At 43.9% G+C, this 25,152-nt stretch overlaps 1 protein-coding gene across 2 annotated transcripts in view; it reads left to right on the forward strand.

Annotated features, from left to right (window-relative positions):
* The window catches only part of MAPKAP1 (MAPK associated protein 1), a 221,033-nt gene that overhangs the window by 166,714 nt on the left and 29,167 nt on the right, over positions 1-25,152 (forward strand). For both annotated transcript variants that reach the window (XM_038745168.1, XM_038745169.1), the window contains exon 9: positions 11,343-11,483. In XM_038745168.1, coding sequence (XP_038601096.1) covers positions 11,343-11,483 — 141 coding nt within the window. The remainder of the gene's footprint in view (positions 1-11,342; positions 11,484-25,152) is intronic.

Here is a 25,152-nt window from a genome sequence, read left to right on the forward strand (position 1 = left end):
AGCACAGTGATGTATTAAGTGGACCATAATGTGCCACAAATTTTCAAACCAAAAACTTCTCCGCATTCCTGCAGAGTGTCTTAGACCTATGTGTACTACCCCAGTACCACAGAAAGGTATAGGTGGCTCTTTTCTCATCTCCGGCAAGGAGGGACTCTTAAGGAGATGGCAACAGCACTTCAATGATATCCGTACAAGCTCTGCTCAACTGAGGATCTCTGTGAAGGATAACCTGCCATTGTGTGATGACATAGCTTTCTTTCCAACATTTAATGAAGTCACTACCTTCATTAGAGCTGTGAAAAATGGCAGTGCTCCCAGATTTGATGATACACCTGCTGGGATCTACAAGGAGGGGAGGGTATGTTCTGCTCATATGGCTGCATGGGCGCTCTCTCTCTCTCTCTCTCTCTCTCTCTCTCTCTCTCTCTCTCTCTCTCTCTCAACATGCGGAATGTTGAAAAAAGGCCACAGGATTCCAAAGATATCACCATTATCACCACTTCCTATAAGAAACGGGAGAAAGTTGACTGAAGAAACCAGTCTTTGATCCTCTTATTGGAAAGTTCCAATCCTATAAGCGCCCTATGAGCAGGGAGCCTATCTACCAACTCTGCTATGTTGTATTCTCCCAAGCACTTAGTGCTATGCACATAGCGCTTAATAAATACAATTGTTTGATTGATTGATCCTAAAGAAAATTGCCCTGGACTGGCTCGGAAAGAACGACATGAGCCTTGCACGTCAGAATTTCAAAGTGGCTCCAATATTCCAGTGGTTTGGGTGGCATGATTGGACTGAGCAAAACTGTCAGGAACAGGATCGAAAGGATATGACAATTAACACACTTGGGCACTGTCAACTACTCAGCTTGGGGCCCTGAACCTCCAATGATAATGCTAGCTGCATTTTAAATGGAGAGGCTTTTTCTAATCATTTTTCCCCATCACTCATGGAGTTGAAACAGGACCGTGCTAGTGCAGCCTTGTTCCAGTCTTGTTCGTGCTCACAGTAATGACTAGTTGTGGAATTTGTTAAGCATTTACTATGTGCCAAGCACTGGGGTAGATTCAAGATAATCAGGTCAGACACAGTTGCTGTTACACATGGGGCTCACAGTCTTAAGTAGGAGGAAGAACAGATATTTAGTCCCCATTTTACAAAGGAAACTGAGGCACAGAGAAGTTGTGACTTGCCGTAGGTCACTCACAGCGGGCAGGTGGCAGAGCTGGGATTAAAATCCATGCCCTCTGAGTCTCAGGCCTATAACCATATGGTATCAGGATAAAGTCAGTGCTCCCATAATGCAGACGTTGTGTCCATGAAGAGCCCTAGGTTATAAAAAAAACAAAACACCTCCCATTTTAGTATGCATTTCTGCTTGCGCAGAACAGTTTCTTCAGGTCCTGCAGCATTGTAGATACAGATAGAATCACTTCGTCAAGAGAATGTTCCCTAATTCTGCCACCCCATTCTGTCAAAAACGTGTAGTGAAAACACTTTATGGCAGAACTGACTGTACAAGAAATAAATGAAAGGTGCATGTTAGAAGCAGTTTAAATAACATACAAGGAACACTGCCCAGCCAGCGGCATCCTGAATGCGCTCATTCAGGATGTTCTAACCTAAATGAAGGACCATATGGACTGCTTCTTGCTGCTGTCCCCGTGGCTGTGGAAGGTGGAATTCAAACCACAGATTCCCACCCTGTCAGAGAGACCTGGATCATACGGCTGGTTTCATATCAATCTCTCTGTGACTTCAAGAGTCATAGTTCCCTCCGTCAGTGAAGAGGAGATTAGGGAAGGGCTGTACATATTAAAGCCGTAAGCAAATTTCTAGTATACCATCCTTGTCTGATGGAACTTTTCCTTGATGTCGCATCCCTCTTCCTTTCCTCTCCACCTTTATATTCTTCTTCCATTGCCCCATCAGCCTGCCAGTGGCATTCGGGTTAAAGAAGCTGCTGACCCATCATGCAGACAGGGCCTTTCATGGTGCCCACCTGGCTCCCTTTTGCATACGCTAAGCCAGATAGAAGATTTTTATGAAAAGCTACAAGAAATTCATAGTTAATTTTTCATTTTTCTCCATTCACTTGTCTGGAAAGTGCCCCTTTTTTCATTTTATCATTAGGTAGTAATTAGTATTCCAGGGAAATTGGTCTTAATATATTAAAATTGGTTAAGTGCCTTTAGACCTGTACCAAAGCCAGTGTCTTATTGGAAAATGTAATCGGGGGCTCTGTGAATGTAATTAATTGAATCCCAATTAAGAACTTTCATTAAGCAGTATACTAGTACATTAAAGCAGTAAGGAAACATTTTTGCAGTGCAGCTAGCCTTGTATTTTGTCTAGGTGAGGATTTAGAGATCCACTGCTCTTGAATGTGGTTCCTTTTCTGGAATTCAAAGCAGCAAAACCGAAAGAGGCATAATACGTCTCAAGTGAAGGTTATCATTCGACTGCATTCACTAGAGGTCTGTCTGTGAAATACTCCACTGTGAGGAGGCACCACTCCCAACGTCTGGTATCTGTTGACCTCTTAAAAACTTATATTTCAAATAGTTTGCTCTGAACATTTCCAAACTTGTGCAGTAACCATTCTTTGTCCAGAAGCCAGATCCTGAATTTGTCCAATCCGTATTAGGAGGAAATGAGCTGTAAGCTCATTGTAGGCAGGGAACGTTTCTTCTAACTCTGTTGCGTTGTACTCTCCTAAGTACTTAATACAGTGCACTGCACCCAGTAAGCGTTCAGTGAATACTGTTGATTTACTGACGGATGAGCTGAATTGGACCATCTTGAATCCTGTCATCACTTTCCAAGCCAAACAGCAATAAGTGCCATAGAATGACTAAGCCTATCCCCACTGTAGAGAGAACAGATCATCCAAATGGAGAGAAAATCAAATGTCGAAGGAAAACAAAGAAACTACAAAGAGATTAAAGCAGACCCAACTCTTGAGGAGCAGCCTGTATGTTTCCTCCTTCTCCCCAAAAGCTGCAGAAGTTGGGGAAAGGGGAGGCATGTGCCCTTACCTTTGATTTGACATGCAGGCCGCATACCTGCTTTGCACTGAAATCAAGGATATGGTTGTCCTAAATGCCTAAGCAACTTTTGAAGTGCTATCTAAAGTTCTCCCGTTTAATCCTTCAAATGTTTCTCTTTTTGCCGTATTATGTTTATCTTTGTTTTTGTAATAGTATTTCCAGGGTAAATCCTGATGAGTCCTGGTCTTGGCAACTTGAAAGATGGTCTGTTGGGTGGTATTTCTGGCAGCCCTTCCATGATCTGCCACTCTTAGAAAAAATCTACAAATCTAAATCATTTTATTTCAGTCACCTCATAGACTAAAAATTTTCCTGATTTACAGAGGGTCTGAAATATCCCAGCGGAAAGCCCTCCAGTTCAGTCAGCTTCAGCTCCTGTAGTTAAATCAATTAAATACTGACAGGAAGTATTTCTGTTCCGATTGTAGCAGGGCAGATTCTAGTGAAGAGTGTGTCCTCCTGTGTGATCCCAAAGGCTACGGTGAGATTCCTGTCAGTGAGTGATAGAGTTGTGTGTGTGTGTGTGTGTGTGTGTGTGTGTGTGTGTATTATGATGTGTCCCCTATTGATTGTTTTTAAGGGACTGGCAGAATTGAACATTGGAAAGGGAGAAGTGTTGAATAGAGGGGAAACTTTGGGGTTTATAAAGCTTTGGAGGCTTAGAGGCCCTTGAAAAAAGCCATGATAAATGCACAAAACTAAGGAATGATATTGCAGTGTTGCTATCTATGGCTCAGTTTTGAAAAATCCTTAGATTCCCTTCTGAAACGGTGGAGAATGATTTACACCATGGATTCTGAAAAATTTTTATTTCTGGCAGATCTGTGCTCTCATCTGGAAAACTAATTGGTTTTTTTTCCTAGATCTTTGGTAGAACTTTCCATTATTGTCTTCGGGCAATAATAATTTTAAAATGTGTCAATGTATGGCCTTTATCTACTTGGATGTTCCTTTTTATCTTAAATGGAAGCTTTGTAGGGTGACAGAAACCACTTCCTGTTCTGAGCAGGTTTTGCACTGAAGGAAGTTACAGAGCTGGACCTACATCTTCCAAAATGAAGGGAGATTATAAATAGTGATTCAAATAAACAACAATAATAATAATAATAATGGCATTTATTAAGCGCTCACTACGTGCAAAGCACTATTCTAAGTGCTGAAGAGGTTACAAGGTGATCAGGTTGTTGTCCCATGGGGAGCTCACAGTCTTTAATCCCCATTTTACAGATGCGGTAACTGAGGCCCAGAGAAGTTAAGTGACTTGCCCAAAGTCACACAGCTGACAATTGGCGAAGTTGGGATTCGAACCCATGACCTCTGACTCCAAAGCCCAGGCTCTTTCCACTGAGCCACGCTGTTTCAAAAATCCTTAGATTGGTGATGAATTATGGCCCTGCAGCCATAATCTGAACCTTATACTGTGGGAACTGAGAGTCAAGAGACCCAGATTTGAGTCTCAGCTCTGTGACTCAGTTTCCTTATCTGTAAAGTGTAGATAAAACACTCATATCTCCTTCCTCTTGAATGGTGAACCCTTTGTGGGACAGGAACTGTGTCTGATCTGATTACCTTTTATCTACCCAACACTTAGAATGGTGCCTGGCACATTGTAAGTTCTTCATCAATACCATCATGCATCAAAGTGGCCTCTATGAAATTTGAAATTTGTATTAGTAGGATACACATATCTTTGAGGACTTGTAACCAGGTAGCACACAGAACTGAAAGAAGTAATGCATTTCCAAAGCGCCCAATTTGCATCTTGGGAATAGGCACCATCAGGCCCATCATGTTTATAATTTGACTATTTAGCCTTTCTCAGTAGATTTGTAGCTATGTGTGCGATCCATTTTCATACCATAAGGAACTGTCTAAGTCTCCCAGATGTATTTACTCCGATTTAGCAATTTTTAACAAAACACTGATTCACAAAATGGGTTGAACCTCTTCAATCAATCAATCATTCGTATTTATTGAGCACTTACTGTGTGCAGAGCAATGTACTAAGCGCTTGGGAAGTACAAGTTGGCAACATATAGAGACAGTCCCCACCCAACAGCGGGCTCGCAGTCTAGAAATGTGGAATAGTGAGAGTGGTGAGTGAAAACTGAAGGCAAAGCCAAACAAATAAATGGATAACCATTTTCTGAAACCATCATCCGTTCCAGAATGCATGCCGGAGTGCAGCCATTTCCTTAGCACACTAGGATGGTTTAAGGCAGGCTAGTGCGTCTTAATTCTTCAATTCCTCACTTGTGATTTTAATCAAGCAATTAATCAATTTTCTCTGTGCTGTTTTCTTTCCCACAGCCGATCATTTTATGACTCATTTTATTTTGCTTTCCTTTCAGACCCTTTCGTTGCAATCCCATTATGCCAGGGTGCTTAAGGTGCTTTTTAAGTGCTCCAAAAATTTGATATATGACCATACATCCTTGAAGTACTGCAGTCTGAGTGTTTGACATGAGACATTATGATAATCCATAGCATAGAGACATTAACACAACTGGCTTTGACAAAATACATTGTAAAGTCTTTGAAGGAGCCATTACAATTTATCTTGTCACTCTTTAGTAGACCCAACTCCACGGTTAAGAAAGATAAATACAGTGTGGGTATTATTCATTTAATTGTTTGTGAGCATTGAACAGTTTGAAACTGGTCATTCTTTGCTTTGGACCAACTCCCATCCTCTTTGCTTGAATAGAAAAGGGTTTTTAAGGACTGTAAATTGGAAGGTTTTTTTTTTTAAGCGAAAGTGGTATCTCTGTGGGCCCCATTCTATGTGCCCGCAAACTGAATTCCTTCCACGGGGATGCTGCACACTGAGATTGTCATTTAGATGCAGAATTGAACATTCATTACATCTGGACATGTCGGTATATTTTTTTTTTAATTGGGTGATATTAAGCTCGCCGTGGCCAGGGAATGTGTCTACCAACTCTGTTGTCGAACTTTTGTGGCGCAGTGAGTAGAGCAGGAGCCTGGGCGTCCAAAGGTCATGCCATTCAATCGTATTTATTCATTCATTCAATCATATTTATTGAGCGCTTACTGTGTGCTCTGCCACTTGTCTGCTGTGTGCCCGTGGGCAAATCGCTTTACTTCTCTACGCCTCAGTTACCTCATCTGTAAAAATGGGGATTGAGACTAGGAGCCCCACAGAGGACAGAGACCATGCCCATCTCAATTTGCTTGTATCCACCCCATTGCGTAGTACAGTGCCTGGCGCATAGTAAGAGCTTAACAAGTGCCATCATTATCACTATCATATTGCTCTCCCAAGAGCTTACTATCATGCTTTGCTCACTGTAAGTGCTCAACACGTACCGTGGATTGATTGATATTAATTCTCTTGGCTTTCAAGTGTACAGATGAGCGCCTAAGCACACAAACTGAAATTCCTATAGACTTCAAAGTGTCCCCAGTGTAGAGACTCCTGAGTCAGCAGGGTGTATTCAACACAGGTTCGAGGTCCCTTCTTTAGCCCAAATAGTCGCCCCTCTTATCATAAAAGCAACCAGTCTTCTTGTCAGCACCGGGCAGGGCTGGAAACTCGCTTTGGTTTGTTTCACTGTGGATTTAAACCCTCCAACGGGATGTGAATTTACACCACTAGAGAGTAGAAGGTCAACGCGGGAAGCATTAGAGTGTTGAGCCAGCTCCAGCTACAAGTCTTGAACAGAATTAATATATAGAAATTGACAAGCCTTTTGCTGGCTATTCCATAGCTTTAAGACCTCTACTCAAATTCTATCCCCTCCTAGGCCCATTATTAACATTTCAGCAAAATATAAAGTTTTCATTAATCTCCCACAGCAAATTTAGGTCTGAGAACTGGCAGTTGTTTGAGCTTTTAGGACTACATTAGCTGGTGTATTAAACAAAATGTGTCATTCTTCAGTATCTTCCGCAAGAAGCTAAATCAATTTTCAACCATATTTATGCACCACTTTATCTAAAAGCATCTGAATTATCATTTACAGCTAAGGTACTTTATTAGCAGCTGGCATAGAAATTACTCGGTAAAAAATTAGGTGTCATGTTCTAGTAATTTTTAAATTGGTTTTAATCCAACATCATAAAATACAAAAATCCTTAAAAGTGTGGGATTTTCCCCCAGTTAATAGGCATTTTGGCTTAATGAGATGTTACTCTTTCTAAATGTAATACCTATAATGTTAAGAAAATACCAATTGGTAAATAAAATGTAGGCTCTTCTGCTCACAGCTGAAAATAGTAAGTTAAAGGTTCTGCTGGCGGTGCTTCTTCCCCAGAAAAATATTTTTAAAATGAAAGATTTTTAGGCTTTCTCAAAGCTTGAAGGAATTTTCAAGAACAGAAATTGAAATGACAAATTATAGAATTGGAATAAGGGTGCAATTTGATTGCCAAAGGTATATGGTGATTCTTTCACCATCTTTCAGAAATGTGCACAAAGATGGTGAAAACAGCAATTTTAATTGCTCAATAAAGAAACATTTTTACTTCTCATAGTTTAATTTCATATTTGTGGAAATATAACTGAATTGTGGAAAATATCATTTACAATGAACAAATCAGTCATTGGTATTGATTGAGTTCTTAGTAAGCGCTTACTGTACGTACTGTACTAAGTTCTTGGGAGAGTACAGTACAACAGAATTGGTAGGCAAGTTCCCTGCCCTTAAGGAGATTACAGTCTACTGGGGAAGACAGGCATTAAAATACATTACAGATACATACATGCTGGGGCGGGAAGGTAAAGGAGAGGTAAATATCAAGCGTTTACTGGTTGCAGATCCAAGTGCATTGGCAACGCAGAAGGGAGAGGGAGTAGGGCAGATGAGAACTTACTTTGAAAAGGCCTCTTGGAGATGTGATTTTAATAAAGACTTTGAAGGTGGGGAGAGTGGTGGTCTGTCATATATGGAGGAGGAGAGAGTTCCAGGCCAGAGGAAGGACATGGGCAAGGAGACGGCAAAAAAAGCAGATGAGATCAAGATTCAGTGAGTAGTTTGACACTGGAAGAGCAAACCAAGCATGCCGGGTAGAAGTAGGAAATCAGCAAGATAAGGTAGGAGTTGTCTACAGCTGCTGCCTCCACTTTCTCTCCTCCAAATCTCTCCTTGACCCTCCTCCAATCTGGCTTCCACCCCCTTCACTCCATTGAAACTGCCCTCTGAAATGTCACCAGTGATCTCCTTCTTGCCACATCCAGTGGCCTCTACTCCATCCTAATCCTCCTTGACCTCTCAGGTGCCTTCATTCTCTTGGAAACACCCGACTTTGGCTTCATTGATACTATCACCTCTTGGTTCTCCTGTCTCTCAGTTAATAGTAATAATAATAATAATAATAATAATAATGGTAATTTGCTCAATCTCTTTTGCGGGCTCCTCCTCTGTCTTCCATCCCTAACTGTGGGAGTCCCTCAAGGCTCAGTTCTGGGTCCCCATTCCATTGGAGAGCTCATTTGCTTCCGTAGATTTAACTACCATCTCTATGCAGGTGATTTCCAAACCTACATCTCTAGCCCTGATCTTTCCCCTTCCCTACAGTCTCGTATTTTCCTCCTGTCTTCAGGACATCTCTTCTTGGCTGTCCTACCGACACCTCAAACTTAATATGTCCAAAACAGAACTCTTCATATTCCCACTAGCCCCTGCCCTCCCCTTGACTTTCCCATCACTGTAGACAGCACTGCCATCATCCCACTTTTACAAGGCCATATCCTTTTTTTTAAAAAAAAGCGTATTTGTTAAGCTCCTACTTTGTGCCAGGCATTATACTAAACATTGTGGTAGGTGCAAGATACTCAGGTTGTACCCAGTCCATGTCCCACATGAGGCTCACAGTCTTAATCCCCATTTTACAGATGAGGTGACTGAGGCACAGAAAAGCTAAGTGACCTGTTCAATGACACACAGCAGACAAGCTGCAGAGCCAGAATTGGAACCCAGGTCCTTATAACACCCAGGCCCATGCTCTATCCTCTAGGCCATGCTGCTTCTCTGTCCTTGGCGTTATCCTTGACTCATCTCTCTCATTCAGCCCATATATTCAGATTCTGTCACCATATCCTGTTGGTTCAGCCTTCACAACATTGCTAAAATCCACCCTTCCTTTTCCATCCAAACCACTGCCATGTTCATCCTAGCAATTGTCTTATTCCGCCTTGATTACTGCATCAGCGTCCTTGCTGGCCTCCTTGCCTCCTTTCGCTCTTCAATTCAGTCCATATTTCACTCTGTTTTCCGGATCATTTTTCTGAGAAACGGTTCAGTCCGTGTCTCCCCGCTTCTCAAGGACTTCTAGTGGCTGCCCATCCACTACCACATCAAACAGAAACTCCTTTCCATCAGCTTTAAAGCACTTCATCACTTTGTCCCTTCCTACCTTACATCCTTGATTGCCTACTCCAACCCAGTCTGTACACTTGGCTCCTCATGTGCCATCCTACTCACTGTCTCTCAACCCCCTCTATGTTGCCACCAACCCCTCGCCCACACCCTGCCTTTTTTTTCCCCTTTTTTATGGTATTTAAGTGCTTACTGTGTGCCAGGCAATGTACTAAGCACTAAGGTAGATGCAAGTTAATCAGGTTGGACACAGCCCCTGTCCCACATAGGGCTCAAAAGCTTAATTTCCGTTTTACAGGTGAAGTAACTGAAGCACAGGGAAATGAAATGACTTAGCCAAAGTCACACGACAGACAAGTGACGGAGCCAGGATTAGAACCCGGGTCCTTCTTACTCCCAGGCCTGTGCTTTATCAGCTGGATCAGAACTCCCTCCTCCTTCATATCCAACAGGTGTTCGCTCTCCCGATTATCTTCAAATCCTTATTGAAGGCACATCTGAAAGATGCCGCCCCTGACTAAGCCCTCGTTTCCTCTTCTCCCACTCCCTTCTGTGTTTCCTTTGAACTTGGATTTGCACCCTTTTATTCCCCCCCACTGTGAGCCCCATTGCACTTATGTTCATATCCTAATATAAAGCGGTGTGGCCTAGTGGACAGAAAGTCAGAAAGACCTAGGATCTAATCCCAGCTCCTCTACTTGCCAGCTGTGTGACGTTGGACAAGGAGCTTCACTTCTCTGTGCCTGTTACCTCACCTGTAAAATGGGGATTAAGACTGTGAGCTCCATGTGGTCATGGACTGTGTCCATCCTGATTAGCTTGTATCGGCCCCAGTGCTTAGTACAGTGCTTGGCACATAGTAAGTGCTTAACAAATACCATTAAAAATTATTGATATACATTAATGTCCGTCCCCCCCACCCTTTTGACTGTAAGCTCATTGTGAGCACGGAACATGTCTACCAACTCTGTTATATTGTACTTTGCCAAATTCTTAGTACAGTTCTCTTTTAGACTGTGAACCCACTGTTGGATAGGGCCCATCTCTATATGTTGCCAACTTGTACTTCCCAAGCGCTTAGTGCTCTGCACACAGTAAGCGCTCAATAAATACGATTGATTGATTGATAGCACATAGTAAGCACTTAGTGAATATGATTTATGGATTCTCACAAATTCTGAGAAAAACCTCCCTCAAAAATTAACTTCCTGAACGCTCTATAAATTTGTTTTCCAATGAGGAAACATACATGTATTTGATTCTACAACTTTCCATTTTTTCTAATGCCACAACTGTAAATTTTGATGACTACCCAGATATTTCTTGGATTGTGTAACTGTTGAACGGGGAAACCCAGTGAATGTCCATTTATTGCATATTTTCCTGCAAGTGTGTTAAATCTGAGAGCTACTAAAATCAAGTTTTCTCATTCACTTACAATCTTGATCACAGTTGTCCAACATACTTGGTTTTTGTGTGTGTGCTTTAAATATAGAAGTTTTGCAGTTTTTCAGCTTTATCTCTGAATTTACCCTGAAAGGGAGGAAATAGTATCTAATGGTTCAATTTCTACAGCACAGTCTAGGTAGTAATTTTGTATAGATTTGCCTGGAAGAATGGTTTTCTTTGTATGATAGGAAACTCAGGTCAGGCAGTGGAGCAAGAAACCATTGGAAAGCCAGCTTTAACCAGCTGTTGTGTGAGACAGTTGGCATGAGGTAGTAGTAGAAAATGTAATGGTATTGGGAATGTTTGCAGTAAAATGGAAGTCCAGTAAAAGACGTCTGATTTCTTCCTCTTTATGGTCTAGTTTAGTTGTCCTTCAGCCTTGTCTTCTCCAAGGTAACTAATCCTAATTTTATCATGTATCCCCATAGGTTCCAGTTTCTTAGTGTCCTTTATCTCAGTATGTTACACTAACTGTTTTTTTCTCCCCCTCCACACACAGGTTCAAGGGGAGAAGGGGTTTCTGAGGAGGACCCTCAAATTGACATAGCCACCGTACAAGATATGCTTAGCAGCCATCATTACAAATCGTTCAAAGTCAGTATGATCCATAGACTTCGTTTTACAACGGATGTACAGTTAGGTAAGTGTCCCCAAACATGAGAAGATATGCCTTTTCAGTCCCTAATCATTTATTTCTATTTAGTAAATTGCTGTAATGTCGTGTTAGAAAAAATCGTTTCCGTAACCAAAATGAGTAAAAATAATGCATTCCCTCTAAAAAATACGTGGCGGATAAAGTTTTCAGCTACTCTAGGATGCAGTATTTACAGATAAATAAAATTCTCCCTTGTTTTATGTAAAACTGCTTTGCTACCACGCTGGCTGTCTGACAGGTGCGGTAGCTTCGGGCCTGATGGCCAGAACTCCCATGCTGCTTACTCTCCTTCTAGAGTAGGACACAGTGCCTTCTCAAGAAAATCCTCGGACAGTAGCTTCTCTGTACCAAATAACCACAGGACATTTGTGCATATTAGAAACATTAAAGTAGAAAAATAGCGAATTCCTCCAACTCTGGCATACTCTAACGAGAAGTATTTGAGCATTGTGTCTGAGTTTCGAACCCACATATAATGAAGACTACTAATATCTTCTTTCTCAAGCATTATTCTTGGATGATGGGTTCTACTCCCGGCTCTGCCACTTGTCTGTTTTATCATCAATCGTATTTATTGAGCGCTTACTGTGTGCAGATGACCTTGGGTAAGTCACTTCTCTGTGCCTCAGTAACTTCATCTGTAAAATGGGGCTTGAGACTGAGTGCACCATGTGGGACGGGGACTGTGTCCAACCCAGTTTGCTTGTATCCACCTCAGTGCTTAGTACAGTGCTTGGCACATAGTAAGCGCTTAACAGACACCATTATTATTATTATTTCTAAAAGGGCTTTGAAACAAAGGAAAATACCTCCAGAATATGTGTTTCACAGAAAAGTTCCGGGGCAATTTTCTGAACTCTATGTCTTCTAGACTGTGAGCCTGATGTTGGGTAGGGACCATCTCTATATGTTGCCCATTTGTATTTCCCAAGCGCTTAGTACAGTGCTCTGCACACAGTAAGCGTGCAATAAATATGATTGAATGAATTCTGAAAATTTTATTAGCATTCAGAAAATTGCCACTGAGATTTTCCTTCATTGTGAGACAACAGGCTCACTACTGGGCTCCAAGACCGCTCAATTAGTGGTGCTTTTCAGCTCACTTTCAGACATTTCGATCTGTGCTGCTACTCTTGCCAGGATGGATCGTTCCCTCTTTCAGACCGTCCTGGGTCCGCCGGAGCAAAATATTTCACTTCTGCCCCACATTCCTTGGGGATGGGGGTGGTGAGTTCCTGCACGGAAGACTTTAGGAATTTCTGAGCCTCGGGAAAAACTGGTAGTCTGTGACCCAATTGTTTGGGGAGGGAGGTGGATGGAGAACTGCCCCTTCAAATAGTTTTCCTCCTTGGACTAAGACTGAAAGGGAGATGTTCTGGGAACCAGAACATTGGAAGCAGCGTGGCATAGTGGCTAGAGCACAGGCCTGTGAGTCAGAAGGTCATGGGTTCTAATCCTGGCCCTGCCACTTGCCTGCTGCGTGGCTTTGGGGATTAAGACTGAGCCCCATGGGAGACAGGGACTGCTTCCAACCCAATTCACTTGTATTCACCCCAGCACTTAGTACAGTGCCTGGCACATAGTAAGCACTTAATAAATACCATCATCATTATTATTACGCAAATACTTCCCAGCAGTGTCCACAGAGGAAGTACAAGGAGCAAAACTATTGCTTCAAACACACTCCTCCCCATCCTTAATCCAGCAGAAAGAATTACCACCTTGCCCAGGGCCATGGAGAGGAGGAGAATAAGAATAATAATAATAATTTTGGTATTTTTTAAGCGCTTCCTATGTGCAAAGCACTGTTCTGTTCTATTATTACTCTATTTATCTTACTTGCACATATCTTGTTAGTATGTTTGGTTTTGTTCTCTGTCTCCCCCTTCTAGACTGTGAGCCCGCTGTTGGGGAGGGGCTGTCTCTATGTGTTGCCGACTTGTACTTCCCAAGCGCTTAGTACAGTGCTCTGCATACAGTAAGTGCTCAATAAATACGATTGATTGATTGATTCTAAGCACTGGGGGGATACAAGGTGATCAGGTTGTCCCATGTGTCTTCCCCTTTTAGACTGTGAGCCCACTGTTGGGTAGGGACTGTCTCTATATGTTGCCAGTTTGTACTTCCCAAGCGCTTAGTACAGTGCTCTGCACATAGTAAGTGCTCAATAAATGTGATTGATGATGATGATGATGTGGGGCTCACAGTCTTAATCCCCATTTTACAGATGAGAGAACTGAGGCACAGAGAAGTTAAGTGACTTGCCCAAAGTCACACAGCTGACAGTTGACAGAGCCGGGATTTGAACCCATGACCTCTGACTCCAAAGCCCAGGCCCTTTCCACTGAGCCATGCTGCTTCTCAAGTGTCTCCACTACTTGAAGGGAAGGACAGGTTGTGGAAACTGCCTCCACCATATTGGCAGCCCAGGGCAACCATCCACTTTACCTGTCCCAAAAGTTGCTTTGAATGTTCACAGTAGTATGTTGGAAGACCCTTGACTGGAGAATGTGCCACACATCATTCATTGATCAAACAGAGAAGCAGCATGGTCTAGCGGATAATCCGAGCACACACCTGGGAGTCAGAAGTACCCGGATTCTAATCCTGGCTCCGACACTTGTCTGCTACGTGGCCATGGGCAAGTCACTTCACTTCTACAGACGATCTGTAAATTAGAATTACTAAACTCTTACTCCAGTGCTCTGCACACAGTAAGCGCTCAATACATACGATTGATTGAATTCCTGGAGAGAGCATGGGCCTGGAAATCAGACGGATCTGAGCCTGAACAGATCCTGTCCCTGTTATGTGACCTTGGGCAAGTCCCTTAACTTCTCCGTGACCCGGTTACCTCATCTGTAAAATGGGGATTATGGGACTGTGTCCAACCTGATTAACTTGTATTAACTCTCTCTCTTTCTGTCTCTGCCTCTCTCTCTCTGTTTCTCTGTCTCTGTTTCCCTGTTTGTCTCTCTCTCTGTCTCTGCTTCTCTGCCCTCTCTCTCTCTCTCCATTTCTCTATTTCTTTCTGTCTCTGTCTGTTTCTCTGCCCCCTCTCTGTTTCTCTCTCTCTCCATTTCTCTATTTCTTCCTCTCTTTCTCTGTCTCTCTGTTTCTCTGCCCCCTCTCTGTTTCTCTCTCTCCATTTCTATTCATTTTATTTTGTTAATAAGTTTGGTTTTGTTCTCTGTCTCCCCCTTCTAGACTGTGAGCCCCCTGTTGGGTAGGGACCGTCTCTCTATGTTGCCAACTTGTACTTCCCAAGCGCTTAGTACAGTGCTCTGCACACAGTAAGCGCTCAATAAATACGATTGATTGATTGATTCTCTGAGCGTTAGTCACCTCATCTGTAAAGTGGGGATTGAGACTGGGAGCCCCACGTGGGACAGGGACTGTATCCAATCTGATTTGCCTGTGTCAAACCCGGGGTTTAGTACAGTGCCTAGCACATAGTAAGTGCTTAACAAATACTATTATTATGAATAAGAATAAGAATAATAAAATGAATAGTACTATAGGCCTTGGGTGCACGTCATCATCACGTGATTCCCCAGGGAGATCAGGTCTCCCTAGAAGGTACAGGTAGACCACACAATCTGGGAGTTTCTCCACCTGTCTCAATCTCAGGAGGTAAAAAAAATTCTGGCTGGTCTTTCTTGAAGTGTAGCACTTGTGCTGAAGTTTCACTCTACTGTCCTCTGTCCTTCCCCTCCTCTTCATTAAACTCAACCAGATTTTTTCAGTGCATGCTTGGCCCGGCATCCAATTCTAGACACCAAGCACTACACTCAATTGTACCACATTATTTGTGAGGTCCAAGGGCAGTGTTTCTTCTGAAGAAGAGTATAGGGCTTATTTGAACCTATGCTGGCTTGAGGTTATTTTAACTAGTTCACGCACGTATGCTACCTGTTTAGAGGAAACACTTTAGCTAAGGAATAGAGATTTCTGCCACATGTAATAAGTCTTTGTTACTTTGCCTTGTAATTTATCATTACATGGGAATAGATCTTGGTCCCGACGCACAATGGGTGCCTTCCTTGTTTTGGTTCATTTTTCCCGCCTCACCCTTTAGGCCATCTTTCTCTTAATTCACCAACCTAGATTGATCATGACAGCCATCAGACCTTACTGATTCTGCAAAACCATGTTCAGACGTCCCTCGGAAGACAAAATGGTTTGCTGTGCACAGCTGGGGAAAGTGGCTAAGCTCATCTTCAACATCTGGACAAGCCACTGGACTCGAGGGCCAATTGGTAGACGCTTTATTGCCCAACAATTACTGAAAGGGAAACACTTAGTCACTAGATGGAACGTCCTCTAGTCTTCCTTTCTACTTTTACTGGGATGACGTTCCTGACCATGGCAGTCTGTATTCAGGGAGGGCCCAAACTCCTGGGCCAGGCTTTGACAACTCTTTGACGTATGTCCCAGAAGTGGTGGATCACACCGTCCTGGTTGGCACACCTGCCAACACCACTGGCAGCTGAGGAGATAATGGTGGGTAGCCATGCCATTTGTGTAACTGTTTACAAAGCACAGCATCTCCTAAGAGCCTTATAGCGTGGCAGCCCCAAATTCTCCTTCCTTCCACTCTCCCGCTTTGTCTGGCCAGCAGGCCCACTGTGTCGTGGCTGGAATTTTAACGGAAGTCTTGGGAGCTTAATCCTGAAGCCGGAGAAGTAGCTGCTCAGATGCCAAACCGTCTCTGGAAACGGTCCCCTCCGTTTCTTCTTCTCTCCTCCTGCCTGCCTGGCAGAACCCGTGGTTAACCATTTTGGGTTGCCAGCGCTTGTGCTAGGTCATCATCATCATCAATCGTATTTATTGAGCGCTTACTATGTGCAGAGCACATAGTACAAATTGGCAACATATAGAGACAGTCCCTACCCAACAGTGGGCTCACAGTCTAAAAGAAGCAGCGTGGTATAGTGGAGAGAGCATGGGCCTGGGGGACAGAAGGTCATGAGTTCTAATCCCGGCTCCACCGCTTGTCTGCTTGTGTGGCCTTGGGCAAGTCACTTCACGTCTCTGGGCCTCAGTTACCTCATCTGTAAAATTCATTCATTCATTCAGTCGTATTGATTGAGCGCTTACTGTGTGCAGAGCACTGTACTAAGCGCTTGGGAAGTACAAGTTGGCAACATATAGAGGCGGGCCCTACCCAGCAGCGGGCTCACAGTCTAGAAGGGGGAGACAGCAACAAAACAAAACATATTAACAAAATAAAATAAATAGAATAAATATGTACAAGTAAAATAAATTGAGTAATAAATATGTACAAACAAATGCATATAGGGTTCTAATCCCTGCTCCGCCACTCGTCCGCTGAGTGACTTTGGGCAAGTCATGTCACCTCTCTGGGCCTCGGTTGCCTCATCTGGATAATGAGGACTAACGTCTTGAGCCCCATGTGGAACTGGGACTTGGGGATTAAGACTGTGATCCCCAGGTGGGACAGGGACTGTGTCCAACCCGATTGACTTGTAGCCACTCCAGCGCCTATTACAGTGCCTGGCAAATAGTAAACACTTAACAAATCCCACAACTGTTATTATTATCCATCACTGCCCTCCCGGCCTCCTAGAAACTGGCATTCATTCATTCATTCTGTCATTTTTTGAGTGCCCACTGTGTACAAAGCATTGTACTAAGCACTGGGTATAGTAAAGACACTTAGCTGCATTTTTATTTCTGGTATATTTTGGATTCACCAGAGAGGCCCAGTTCACAGATGAATTGTTTTAGCTGAAATACCCATTTCTCACATGAATTACCTCATCTAGAGCGTCTCACTCATCCCTCCTTTCTGTTTTTAATTTCTCCCCTTTTTTTCTCATGTTCTCTCTCTGCTGCTATTTCCCTCACCCTCTGTCACCATAACAAAATAATGATCCCACTGTTGGGTAGGGACTATCTCTATATGTTGCCAACTTGTACTTCCTAAGCACTTAGTACAGTGCTCTGCACACAGTAAGCGCTAAGTAAATACGATTGATTGATAATAGTTGTGATATTTGTTCATTCATTCAGTCAGTCCTACTTATTGAGCGCTTACCGTGTGCACAGCACTGTACTAAGTGCTTGGGAGAATACAACACAACAGTAAACAGACACATTCCCAACCCACAGTGAGGTTACAGACTGGGGCAGGGGGAGACATACATTAATATAAATAAATATTTTACAGATTTGCACGTAAGTGCTGTGGGGCTGTGAGCCCACTGTTGGGTAGGGACTGTCTGTATATGTTGCCAATTTGTACTTCCCAAGCGCTTAGTACAGTGCTCTGCACATAGTAAGCGCTCAATAAATACGATTGATGATGATGATGATGGGGCTGGGACAGGGGAAGAACAAAGGGAGAAGCTGGAGAAGCAGCGTGGCTCAGTGGAAAGAGCACGGGTTTTGGAGTCAGAGGTCATGTGTTCAAATCCAGGCTCTGCCAATTCTCAGCTGTATGACTTCGGGCAAGTCACTTAACTTCTCTGTGCCTCAGTTACCTCATCTGTAAAATGGGGATTAAGACTGTGAGCCCCTTGTGGGACAACCTGGTCACCTTGTAACCTCCCCAGCGCTTAGAACAGTGCTTTGGATATAGTAAGCGCTTAATAAATGCCATTATTAATTAAAGGGAGCAAGTCAGGGAGGCGCAGAAGGGAATACCATCCCCTCGCCCCCTCCTACCTCACCTCCCTTCTCTCCTTCTCCAGCCCAACCCGCACCCTCCGCTCCTCCGCCGCCAATCTCCTCACCGTACCTCGCTCTCACCTGTCCCGCCATCGACCCCCGGCCCACGTCATCCCCCAGGCCTGGAATGCCCTCCCTCTGCCCATCCGCCAAGCTAGCTCTCTTCCTCCCTTCGAGGCCCTCCTGAGAGCTCACCTCCTCCAGGAGGCCTTCCCAGACTGAGCCCCTTCCTTCCTCTCCCCCTCGCCCCCCTCTCCATCCCCCCCATCCTACCTCCTTCCCTTCCCCACAGCAGCTGTATATATGTATATATTTTTGTACATATTTATTACTCTATTTTACTTGTACATATCTATTCTATTTTATTTTGTTAGTATGTTTGATTTTGTTCTCTGTCTCCCCCTTTTAGACTGTGAGCCCACTGTTGGGTAGGGACTGTCTCTATATGTTGCCAATTTGTACTTCCCAAGTGCTTAGAACAGTGCTCTGCACATAGCGCTCAATAAAAACGATTGGTGATGATGATGAAGGGAATAGGAGAAGAGGAAAGGGGACTTCGGGAAGGCCCCTTGGAGGACATGTGACTTCAATAAGGCTGTAATGGGGAGAGAGTAATTGTCTGCCAGATTTGAGGAGGGAGGACGTTGCAGGCCAGAGACAGGACGTGGGCGAGGGAGAGCGGCAAGATAGATGAGATGGAAGCACAGTGAGATGGTTAGCGTTGGAGGAGCGAAGTGTGCGGGCTGGGTTATAGTAGGAGAATGGGGAGGTAGGAGGGTGGCAAGATGATAAAGTACTTCAAAGCTACTGTTGAGGAGTTTTGTTTGGTGTGGCAGATGGATGAGCAACCACTGGAGTTTATTGAGAAGTGGGGAAACATGTCTTAACGGTTTTGTACAAAAATGATCCGGGCAGCAGAGCGAAGTATGAACTGGAGTGGGGAGAGACAGGAGGCTGGGAGGTCAGCGAGGAGGCTGCTACAGTAATCCAGACAGGATAGGATGAGTGATTGTATTAACGTGGTGGCAGTTTGGGTGGAGAGGAAAGGGTGGATTTTAGTGATGTTGTGAAGGTGGGACCGACAGGATTTAGTGACTGGATTGAATATGTGGGTTGAATGAGAGAGGGGGCAAGGATAACATCAAGGTGTTACGGGTTTGTGAGACAGGAAGGGTGGTAATGCCGTCTACAGTGATGGGAAAGTCATGGGGAGAACAAGAGCATGGGCTCGGGAGTCAGAGGTCATGGGTTCTAATCCCAGCTCCGCCACTTGTCAGCTGTGTGACTTCGGGCAAGCCACTTAACTCCTCTGTGACCTCATCTGTAAAATGGTGCTTGAGACTATGAGCCCCACATGGGACAACCTAATTACCTTGTATCGACCCCAGTGCTTAGAACAGTGTTCGGCACACAGTAAGCGCCTACCAAATACCATCATTATTAATATGATTATTATAAGGTGTTCTGTTTTGAACATGTTAAGCTTAAGGTGACTGGAGGACATCCAAGTAGAGAAATCTTGAAGGCAGGAGGAAATGTGAGACTGCAGAGAGGGAGAGAGATCAGGGCTGGAGATGTAATAATAATAATAATGTTCGTATTTATTAAGCGCTTTCTATGTGCCAAGCACTGTTCTAAGCACTGGGGTAGATACGAGGTAATGAGGTTGTCCCACATGGGGCTCACAGTCTCCATCAATCAATCAATCGTATTTATTGAGCGCTTACTATGTGCAGAGCACTGTACTAAGCGCTTGGGAAGTACAAATTGGCATCACATAGAGACAGTCCCTACCCAACAGTGGGCTCACAGTCTAAAAGGGGGAGACAGAGAACAGAACCAAACATACCAACAAAATAAAATAAGTAGGATAGAAATGTACAAGCAAAATAAATAAATAAATAAATAAATAGAGTAATAGATATGTACAACCATATATACATATATACAGGTGCTGTGGGGAAGGGAAGGAGGTAAGACGGGGGGATGGAGGGGGGACGAGGGGGAGAGGAAAGAAGGGGCTCAGTCTGGGAAGGCCTCCTGGAGGAGGTGAGCTCTCAGCAGGGCCTTGAAGGGAGGAAGAGAGCTAGCTTGGCGGATGGGCAGAGGGAGGGCATTCCAGGCCGGGGGGATGACGTGGGCCGGGGGTCGATGGCGGGACAGGCGAGAGCGAGGTACAGTGAGGAGATTAGTGGTGGAGGAGCGGAGGGTGCTCCCCATTTTACAGGTGAGGGAACTCAGGCCCAGAGAAGTTAAGTGGATTGCCCAAGGTCACACAGCAGACAAGTGGCAGAACCGGGCTTCGAACCCACGTCCTCCGACTCCCAAACCCGTGCTCTTGCCACTAGGCCATGCTGCTTTGTGTTTGTGTGGTTGTATTGCTGGGTCAGTGGAAAGAGCGTGGGCCTGGGAATCCATCCAAAGACCTGGTTAGTAGTTCAGGCTGTGCCTGCTGGGGCCCTGGCCATCGGCATTGAAGGTTTCTGACGGAAGAGCTACTTTGGGTGTCCTGCGAAGGGGGACAGCCCCAGCAGGAATCCTGAAAAATACCTGGCTGTCTTGGGCAGCCAGGGTCACCGTGGCTTCCATTCAGTCGATCAGTGGTATTTATTGACCGCTTTCTGTGTGCAGAGCACTGTACTAAGTGCTCGGGGGAGTAGAAAACAGTCGAATAAGCAGACACGATGCCTCCCCGTAACAAGCTTGCTGGGTCATGGGGCTACAGCGCAGCTTTAACCCTATGCTGCAGGCACTTCAGCTCTAAGTGGGTCCTGCCCATAAAAAACATTTGGGTAGAGCGTGCCTGTACACCTGCCCACATACTTGCTCGTCCCACTCTCTGCTCCAGTGGGACCATGGCTGGCTGGGATGAGAGATTGTAAGGGATACTGTGTGGACCCCAGTACCATCTATAATCCCTACCTTTGCACAGGTTCATCGGTCTTGAAGCGAGACTCTATCATCACCATTGTGTAAAAGTACTACATTAGGCTCTTGCGAAGCCTACAGGGAGAAGGGAATAATCAGCGGCATCAATATTTCTTCATTCATTCCATCGTATTTATTAAGCATTCACCACGTGCAGAGCTATATTCTTGGGGAAGGACAATACAACAATAAACAGTGACATTCCCTGCCCACAACGAGTTCTTGGTCAGTGCTTAGAACAGTGCTCTGCACATAGTAAGCGCTTAACAAATGCCATTATTATTACCTACTGTGTGGACAGTAGAAGTAAAAGATATGGTCTCTGCTCTCAAGAAGCCTAAACTCTTAACAAGGGGAGGCAGATGCAAATTGGATATCTACAGTAAGAACAAATGCAAAAATACGATTGATTGATTGATTGATAAAAGCAAATATTCAGCTGATTAAAGTAAGCACAAATGAATAAATACATGGATTCCGGGGCAGGGCGGTGGTGTTAGGTGCTTGTTGGGATGCAACATGTTTAAGGGGGTGAGGATTAATTGGGGAGCGCCTCCTTGAAGTTGTGACGGAAAAGGGCCGAAAATGGGGAGGGATGTGGCTGGGTTAATTTGAGAGCATTCCATGCCAAGGGAAGGATATGCGCAATGTTTTCGGGATGGGAGAAGAGAGAACCAGGTAAATCAATCAATCAATCGTATTTATTGAGCGCTTACTGTGTGCAGAGCACTGTACTAAACGCTTAAGTTAGGAGGTTAGCTGAAGGAGCGCTGAGTGTAAACTGGAGTGGAGCCGAAAAATTGCGCAGAAAGGAGATGGCCAGAGGCTTCTTTTTGCCATGGTGGGAGATGAATAGCCAGTGAAGGTTTTTTTAGGTAAGCAACGATGAGTTCTGAAAATGAATTAGGACACAGTCCCTGGTCTTGGAAGCTTTTGTGGCTGAAAATTGAAGAAAGGCCCACCAATTACAAGTTTTTGAGTTTTGCAGATTTCCAATTTCTAAAGCCCCAAAACATTCTTGGAGGTATATGGTCATAGGTGTAAATTCAGCCAAGTTCAAACTGAACTTTTGGTCTAGCTGAATTATTTGTCTTTGCTGGGCCAACAAACTTAGATGGCATAGAGTGAGAGAAGCAGCATCGCACTGTGGATAGAGCACGGGCCTGGGAATCGGAAAGTCGTGAGTTCTAATCCTGGCTCTGCCACTTGTCTGCTGTGTGGCCTAGGGCAAGTCATTTCACTTCTGTGTCTCAGTTACTTTGTAAAAAGGAGATTGAGACTGGGAGCCCCACATGGGACAAGGACTTTTCCAACCTGATTTGCTTGTATCCACTCCAGCGCTTAGTACAGTGCCTGGCACACAGTAAGTGCTTAACAGATATCACAAATATTATTCAGGGGTTTATTTTCTTAATAAATCCTGTGTTAAGAAAAACTTGCATCATGATACTCCTGCCTTATCCAACCCTGCATGCATAGGCACAGCTGTTTCTTGCCACATTGCATTGGTTTCTATATAGACATGGGTTATTGGAAAAACATTCCCCAATTCTCTACCAGTGGGTGTTCTGCCCTATGGGAAACCCATGATATTGTCAGCCTAAACAGCAGTGGGGAGGATGATGCTGCCATTAGATTTTGATATATTCTGGCACAATTAAAGAAGAAAAATTCCTACTCAGTAGTTTAAACAATAGAGGGTCCTTCGTGATCTTAAATTTAAAGTTGTGAAAAACTGAAAATGAATTGAACGTGCTGTGGGGTGGTGAATGAATTGTATCTCTTTTCAAACAGCCTGAAAAAAAACAACCCAGCCATCAACATTGGCCTAGGAAGTGGTGTAATCCTCCAGAAATTTTTGCCTCTGTTGTTAACCTAATATAATTCCCTTAATATGATTTTTTTAGTGATTTCACAGATTCAGGAGTTCCTTGTTTGTGCCATTTTAAAGGTTTAACATATTTATATTCCCCCCGAAAATTACGTAAGTATTTAGAGACAAATTTTTTGGTTTCTTTTGAACTGCCTTGTTAAGAAAGGATTTATATACTGGCAGTGATGTAGGACAGCATTAAGCAATGTTTTCTGCTTCTGACAGTTGGTGCGATAGTTTGCTTCCAGTGAAGTTTGACTCACTGTATCTGGAAGCTGTCAGAAATGAGAGCTTGAAAAGGTCATGACAGATCACTAAAGATAAATGGTATGGGGAGGAGAACTGTTACAGGAAACAAATGGCCTAACTTGTTGAGTGGGGAAAGGGCTGACCCTGTCCACTACTGGAAAGACCATAAACTTTCCTTTCTCACCTTTGCAGGCAGCCCCCAAATACAGCTCGGCTCTTTCCCACAGCAATTGTTTGCCAGTCAGAAAGATGAACAAAAAAGGCAATAATCGCAGAGCAAACCAAAGCAACCCCGCTCAAGGAGCCGATCTTTTTGGAGTCCTTTTTCCGGGGCATTTACAGTGAGGGTGTTGAAGGACATGCAGTCAATTTTCCTGGTTGGTGCTAATGAGAGTAAAACACATCATTCCCAGGCGCACTGCTTAGGGAGCAGATTCCATTGAATCTAATATTGAGCCAAGAAAATATCAAGCCCTTTCGGCATCCAACAGGGGTTTGTGTTTTCATTCTTGAAGAACAATTCATTGTTTGTAGCCTGTATTGTTTTCTTGGGGGCAGCTTTACCATTTGATGTACTTAGACTGTGAGCCCACTGTTGGGTAGGGACTGTCTCTATGTGTTGCCACCTTGTACTTCCCAAGCGCTTAGTACAGTGCTCTGCACACAGTAAGCGCTCAATAAATACGATTGATTGATTGACTAGTGAGTTTGAGTTGCAATTCTGCTTGGAAGGTGGCATCTAGCCTCTGAAGACAGCTGCTGACCCCCTCGGGTCGTGGTCCCTCCGCGGGAGCAGCAGCCAAAGGCAGCAGCCCGAAACCAGTCGAGCCTTTGCCAAGCAGCAGTCAAAAATTGGGGACACCAATTCCAAATAATATCCAAAACACCAACTATGATAGCAGACTTAGAGGTGGAAAGTGCAGTCCAGCATTAGCAGCGGTGCTGGTTCCAAGGAAAAGAGCCTGTTGATGGTTCTAAAAGTAAAGGGGAACTAAGAAGGAAAAGCAGCCTAGGCTCCTGAAAGACTTGGCAAATCCTGTGAGCCCCAATAGCCGAATTCTTAAAAACAAAATCCCAAAGGAGGAGGTTTTTGTTACCTAAAACAAAGAGGCAGCATAGTGTAGTAAAAAACACATGGGATTGGAAGTCAGGAAACCAGGTTTCTAGCCCTGGCATCCCCCCTTGCCTGCCTTGGATAAGTCATCATCAGTGGTATTTATTGAACGCTTACTGTATGCAGAGCAGCGGACCAAGTGCTTGGGAGAGTACAGTACAGCAGAGTTGGTAGACCTATTCCATGCCCACACTTAACTACTCTGTGCCTCAGTTTCCTAAATGGTAAAATGGGGGTAGACTGTGAGCCCTAGGTGGATCAGGGCAGTGCCTGATCTGATTATCTTATTTGTACCCCGAAGGTTAGCGTAACACTTTGCATATAGTATGTGCTTAATGAATACCATTATTATTAAAGCAGAGCTATTTGTAAGAAATTGAAAACATCGTGAGGTATGATTTTATGGGTTTTTTTGTTCGCATAAACTAATGGATTTCTTTCTTGGAGGTAGGACCCAGTTTCCAAGCCTGTCAGGAAAAGTTCAAAAAAATGCGGTCTTTACCTCTTAGGACATAGGACCAGAACAGGAGGGGGACTAAGGAAAATATGTCTAGAAAGGGAATTTCAGTTGAACTCTCATGAAAAAAATGTTAGGAATCCAGAATGGAAAAGTTAGGAATCTGAAGTGGTAGCTGTTTCAAGTTGGGATTTTCATTAGTTTCACTAATAATAGGATTACTGAATTACCTGATGGGCACTGTGCAGTATTATTTAATGTTATAGTATGCACCTTGTGCTGTGCACTGCATCAAGTGGAAGGAAGGTCAGTGGAAGCCGCTACTACAAGTACTATATTT

The sequence above is a fragment of the Tachyglossus aculeatus genome, chromosome 4, assembly GCF_015852505.1.
Source record: "Tachyglossus aculeatus isolate mTacAcu1 chromosome 4, mTacAcu1.pri, whole genome shotgun sequence".
Classification (NCBI taxonomy): domain Eukaryota; kingdom Metazoa; phylum Chordata; class Mammalia; order Monotremata; family Tachyglossidae; genus Tachyglossus; species Tachyglossus aculeatus.